The 6,712-nt window shown below is 32.3% G+C and overlaps 1 protein-coding gene across 1 annotated transcript; it reads left to right on the top strand.

The window, feature by feature from the left end:
- On the top strand, positions 972 to 1,678 carry LOC109348060. The gene has a single exon (XM_019588263.1). The coding sequence runs from the start codon at positions 1,126 to 1,128 to the stop codon at positions 1,591 to 1,593; it is 468 nt and encodes a 155-aa protein (XP_019443808.1). The 5' UTR covers positions 972 to 1,125; the 3' UTR covers positions 1,594 to 1,678.

Below are 6,712 nucleotides of genomic sequence, written 5' to 3'. Positions count from 1 at the left end.
GGACAATTGATCTATTCCATAATCAGGATCCAAATTGCCTTAACCATAGTATGCATATAAATACCACCATTAAAACCAATGCATCTCATAATCATGTATAACTCAAAACTGATACAATTAATATATGGACATATAAATACTTGTCATGAAACTCCATGACACAAACTTTGTAGTGCAATATTATTTTATTTTACAAAAAAATGACTTTAAATATATAATAAAATTCCTGAATCCATATATCTTCAACAATTATATGAACATCATATTAGAGAAAACACTCCAGTTTCGTAAGGAAAACTTTACGTTGGGCAGAACAATCCCATTCTAGCCAGGCAAAAAGCATAATTGAGAAAAACACATAGTAAATAAAATTGCAAAATACTTCTCAACCATAATTGTGAGATTAACTCTCATAGTGAGGCTGGTTAAATAAAGTCAAACACAAATCCAAAAATTGTAGGTGAAGCTTCCTTCATGTATTATCAGAGTTTGAATGCCCCATAATTTCATTCCTGAACATTTATTATCATTTTGGAACACATTTATACCATTTTGTGGGCGAAGCTTCCTTCATGTATTCAATACATTCCTATGCACTTTTTTCTTGTGTAAATATTCCTATACCCTTTAAATGGTTCTTTTAATTTGCTCTTCTATGAGTCACTCATTTATAAAATATATTCCCTATCTATTGCAACTTGACATGTCAACCACTGAAGGTGTTGTCTTTTCATGTTTCCTTGTCCCACCATCAATTGAAAGGATTTAGGTTCTATTCTATGATTCCCACAATATCTTGCTTACTTTAAGCCATCCTTATTGCTAGACCACACTATCCCTATGGACATATTCTTTATTTATTGATATGAAATTTCCTCTATGCTATGTTGCCATGCAACATGATCATGAAATAATATATTAGTTTTCTTTATATCACATGTGCACATGGTTGTCTAGGTCATGATGGTTGTACCATCCTATTATTAAGGTGACATGCATAGCACTTTTATGTGTCTATATATAAAGCCTAACTTGCCCTCATGGTAACAACATATTCATTTAAAGTCTCTTCTCTTCATCTAATCCTTACATATTCTATACTCTTTATATTATTATACCAAAATAATGGGTTCTCAAGTTTGTGAAGCTTTGGCTTTCATGAATGGTGATGATGGGGTAAGTGAGATGGAAGTCATGGAAATCAATGGTGCTCTTCTCATGTCATTAATGGAAGAATCACCAAGTGATGAGAGTGATGATGATAGATTAGATAATTTGATTAGATCATTTGAGGCTGAAATTACAAGTGGGAGTAAGAAGATGGAAGGTCATAATTCAGCATGCATAGGATCAGAATTTGTAAGCAATATTGGAGAGGAAAATCAATCATGGATCATAGGAGAGATGGACGGCCAGGATTGTTGGGGTTCATCAAGTGAATTTGGGATGGAATGGGTAGATATGGATGTGATAACATACTCACCTTGTGATAATAGGAGTTGGTTTATTGACCCTCATGGAGATGTGATGGATAACAAGGTGGGTTTGCTATGGGAAAACATGGATTCAATTTCTTATGATAAGGCATTATAACTAAGTGAGATGAACTTGTTATTATTCATGTACATTCATGTTGTAATTGTTAAGTTTTTCTATAAATAAAAAAGTGAGCTAAGATGATATGCAAAAGGTGCCCCTGTATTAGCAAAACAAAACTAGCAGTCTCCACTACAAAATTTATAAGAGAACAATTACAACAAACTTAGAAATTTATTGGGATACTGTCATTTTAAAAAATTCCGAGTATTTATTTACCAAAATTCATCTCCTAATTTTTAGTTAATAATTTATTTTTGTTTATATAATTTTTTTCTCATTTGATTTGTTTTTTATTTTACTATTAATATCTATATTATTTATAAAGATGTTTTAGCTTTTGAATAGAGATGACAATGGGCACAGGTAGTATAACTTCTCACTAACTAAATTTACATGCTCAAAATATAACTTATACCTGCCTGAACCCATATGAATATCTGCAAGTGGGTTTTTCTCAAGTTTTATGAATACCGCAGATACAATGACTAACCGCAAGCTTTATTACAATTTTATTACACAAATTATTAATAATCTTCACAATACTTTATATCGATAACAATTTCAAGGAAAAGGATAATAATAACATGTAACTTTTGATTCAACTTCACCAACAACAATGTACATAATCACTGCACAATGTGACAATGCCTCAGATAAAGCAAAAATAATCAAACAAAAGGCTCCATAGATTGTAAAATTCATTCAATTACTAGGTTCACTTGAAGCTCCGACATAAGTTCGAGAGAACAATTAAATAAAAGGATTTAACAAGTAAATAAAAATGTGCCAATACATAAATTTTTGAAAACTCTATTAAATGGTACTAAAAGTAAAAGTAGCCTTTATACTCGTTCTTCACTCCTTGCACACAGAGACCCAGAGTGAAAATGGAATTGTATATATTACAGGTACACAAGTATGGGTACCACTATACTTATGCTCACCCATCTGTACTACGGGTAATCTGAAAAATCTATTTTTGATATATGTGGTATCCATTTATAATTCGTGCCCATACCCGTCCGAGTTTTACTTATAGGTACCAACGGATTGGAATTTTTTTATCATCCCTACTTTTAAAGGTAATTTAGGATTTGTTTTAATGTGATTATTATTGTATTTATATAACGAAAAAACTATACTAAAATTGGTTATGACAAGAATTTTTATTTAGTGATGGCTTTATCGGAAAACTTAGACTTGCTTATTAGTAAAGAGAGAAAACTTTGTTATATACAAAATTGATTTAAAAAATGGTAGAAACTACACATGTTAACATTTATTTATGGTCAAAACTCTTTAAAATATATATTTAAATGAGATAAGTAAAAAATTATTTAATTTCAAATGTAAAATGATAAGTAATGATTAAAAATAATTGTTTGAATTTGAATCAAAGAATGGTATATATATATATATATATATATATATATATATATTAGGTAATTGATTTTGAAAAATATTAGAAAGTATCTTATACATATCGATATCTTGTTTATGTCAAGTATTATGTATAATATATACTTGATTAGACATTACCCTAGAGTATGTATGAGGAGTGAATGGATTTACCATTTTCTCCCCTTGACTATTCAATCATCACACTCATTATTTGCTATATTTAAATTGAGTGAAATATATGTACATTACCATTCATTTGTATTATTTGTTTGAATAATTAATGATAATTAAATATAAATAATAAATGATAAAGTGATAATGTATTACACTCAAACATTGTATGCATACATTTTTTCTCATTCAAAATTTCATTACTAAAAGTGTTATTATTATGTAATGCTATATTTTTCATAGAAATTTTGTATTGAAATATATTCAACACGTCACAGTTAGAGACAAGTTATATGACGACATGTCTAATACGTCATACTTGGTAGGGGTGTACAAATTCGGACCAGTCTAAAAATAAATCAAAATTGCAAAAACCGAATGTATTTGGATTGTGTTGGAATTTTATTAAAGACAGGTCGGTTCGGTATTCAAACTCACCTCTTAGATCCAAAACAATCCAGACTGAACTAAAATTATTTAAGTGTGTAACATTTTAAGTATCTTTTACATTTAAGTGTATGTCCAACTCCTAAATTGGTCATCAATGCCTAAATTATTTAAGCATTGTCATGTTATTGTTATTGTTGCTACTATTGTTGTTGTTTCCTTTAGTGTTGTTGTTGTTTACTTTATTGTTGTTTATTACTGTTTTTTTGCTATTGTTATTTTGAATGTTGTTGGACACTCTTTAAATGTTATTTTGATTTTGTTGAACACTATATTTTTATTGTTTTATGCTTAATATTTAATAATTTATATTGTTGGAGATTGATGCAGAAAAACAGCAAGTAGAGAGGGAGAAGAAAAGACTTTATGAGAGAATTGTGTATTTTCATTCAATGAATCAAAAGAATACATCATTTCCTTTTATAGTAAAGTAGTTCAACCACCAACTAACTATAACAAACTGAACTACTATTTATAGTAAGCTATAACAACTTGAGTAGATACACTCTAATACTTGAATTATGCATCTATTTCAATATCCTCCCTTAAGTCAAGTATTGGAGAGATTCTACACTTATTTTCTTTCTCAAATTCAGAAATCTTTCTACCTTTAGTGCTTTGGTGAAACCATCTGCCGTTTGCATCTCTGTTTTGCAATACACCACTTCTATCTTCCCTTTGTTCACTAAATCCCTTAGGAAATGGAACCTCGCCTCTATGTGTTTGCTTTTCCCGTGGCTTACTGGATTTTTAGATATATTTATAGCTGAAATATTATCTATCTTCAATTGCAATGGTTGAGATACTTCGACCTTTACTTCCATCAACAATTCCTGCAACCACATAGCTTAGCAACCAGCATAATAGCCTGATATGTATTCTACTTCACAACTTGAGAGTGCAATTACTTCTTCTTTATTTGTGCACCAGGAAATAAGAGCTTGATTGAGAATAGGTAACCTGAAGTGCTCTTTCTCTCAACCAAGTCACCACCATAATCAGAATCAGAAAATCCCACCAATTCCAAATCTGAATTCAGTTCACCAATAGGAAACAAAATTCTATAACATGTTGTTCCTTGTACATACCTCAATATCCTTTTCGCAGCTATCATATGGCTTTTCTTTGGTTTGCACATGAACCTACTTATAAGACCAACCCCAAAGGACAAGTCTGGTGTACTATTGCATAGGAACCTCAATGATCCCACTATTTGTTTGAATAATGTCTCATTGGCAGGATCACCTTCTTCATCATTTGATAGTTTCAGATTGACTTCAACAGGGCTATCTACTAAATTACAAGACTCCATATTGTACTTCTTTAGAATTTCCTTTGCATACCTTTTCTGGTGCATCAGAATTCCTGTTACAGTGTAGGTGAATTCCATGCCCAAGAAATAGTTTAGCTTACCCAAGTCAGTCATTTCGAATTCAGCTTCCATAATCCTCTTGAATTCTTGAATCCTTTCGATATTTGATCCAGTTACTAGTAAGTCATCCACATATAGGCAGATTATTAGTAACTCACCATGCCTTTCTTTCTTGACATACACTCCATGTTCAACCTTGCATTTATGGAATTTGAGTTTGAACATAAATGAGTCTATTCTTCTATTCCAAGCCCTTGGGGCTTGTTACAAACCATATATGGTCTTCTTCAGTTTATAGAGCAAATGCTCTTTGCCTTTTATGATGAATCTTGGTGGTTTTTGAACATACACTTCTTCAATCAATGGTCCATGAAGGAATGCTGATTTAACATCTAGTTGGAATAGAAGCCAATTCCTTGCACCAGCAATAGCAACAACCAGCCTTATAGTTTCTATTCTAGCAACAGGAGCAAATACCTCTTTGTAGTCTAGACCTTGTCTTTGTAGGAAGCCCTTTGCAACCAATCTTGCTTTGTATCTTGAAACTGATCCATCAGGATTGAGTTTCTGCTTGAATATCCACTTTACTCCTATTTGATGTTTGTCACTTGGTAGTTCAACCAAAGTCCAAGTCTCATTCTTCTCAACTGACTTGATTTCATCAATCATTGCATTCTTCCACTCTTTCTGTTGTAGTGCCTCAGAGTCATTGACTGGTATTGTTTCAACCATTAATGCTAAGTAAACTAGATCACCCTCATCATTGATCTGATCATCTGTATGAACTTCATACTCACTGAATCTGATAGGTCTTGACCTTAGTCTCTGAGATCTTTGTGTTAAGGTGTTTTCAGCTTGAGTGGGTTCACTTGTTTCAATGGATCCATCATTTAGATTTTCTGTGTTTGCTCCATTATCAATCATATTAGGAACAATTCTCTTTAGGCTTGTTTTCATTTGTCTCCAATCCCATCTTTCATTTTCAAGCACCAGAACATCCCTACTGTAACACCGCGAATTTTACGATTTTGAATTATAAGATTTTATTAATATTTTTATTAATTATATATTCGAAAATGAATTTCTGGGCAATTTCGGTAAAGAATTAGACGAAACTCTAGTTGAGTTTTAGTCTTGAAATTTTATTTCCTATTTTGTGGTGAATTTTGGTAATTTTCGGAGACAGTCGGTTCTGAACCACTGTCGGGGCCGAAATCCACCTCGTACAGCTCAAAAAGTGGTTTTTGAGTTCCGTAACTCGGAATCGAATTCCGATCGCACCTTTGGCTTTGTAATTTCATTTCGAGTCAATATAGACCCTGAATACACCCATACCTACTTTCTAAATATTTTTCACTCGGAATGCCAAAATCCGAAATTCTAATCGGATATTACGATCGGGCAATTTATAATATCCGATCAAGTATTAGCCGATAATACTCGAACATGTTTATCGCATGGGTCCGCGAAGTGGTGGTTTCGCATTGGGATGCGAGATTTGCCTTCCCATAAAGCAAACCTCACATCACTCACCCTAATGTCATAGGAAATCATCATTAGCCACCCTAGGAGATTTGGTAATGATTTCCTAGGGGGGAATCTGATTTCCTCCTCTCATTAAACACTCCTCACTCCACACTTCTCTCACTTTGGCATTTTCAAGAAGAGGTAAAAATCACTCTCTTCATTTTTCTCTCATTTTCTCACTTACTTCTTCCATCT

This window comes from Lupinus angustifolius, chromosome LG05, assembly GCF_001865875.1.
Source record: "Lupinus angustifolius cultivar Tanjil chromosome LG05, LupAngTanjil_v1.0, whole genome shotgun sequence".
Classification (NCBI taxonomy): Eukaryota; Viridiplantae; Streptophyta; class Magnoliopsida; order Fabales; family Fabaceae; genus Lupinus; species Lupinus angustifolius.
This window is presented reverse-complemented; position numbering and strand designations above follow the sequence as displayed.

Bases quoted from the DNA above. Each gene is read 5' to 3' on its own strand.
- LOC109348060 (XM_019588263.1), top strand. From the start codon at position 1,126: ATGGGTTCTCAAGTTTGTGAAGCTTTGGCTTTCATGAATGGTGATGAT.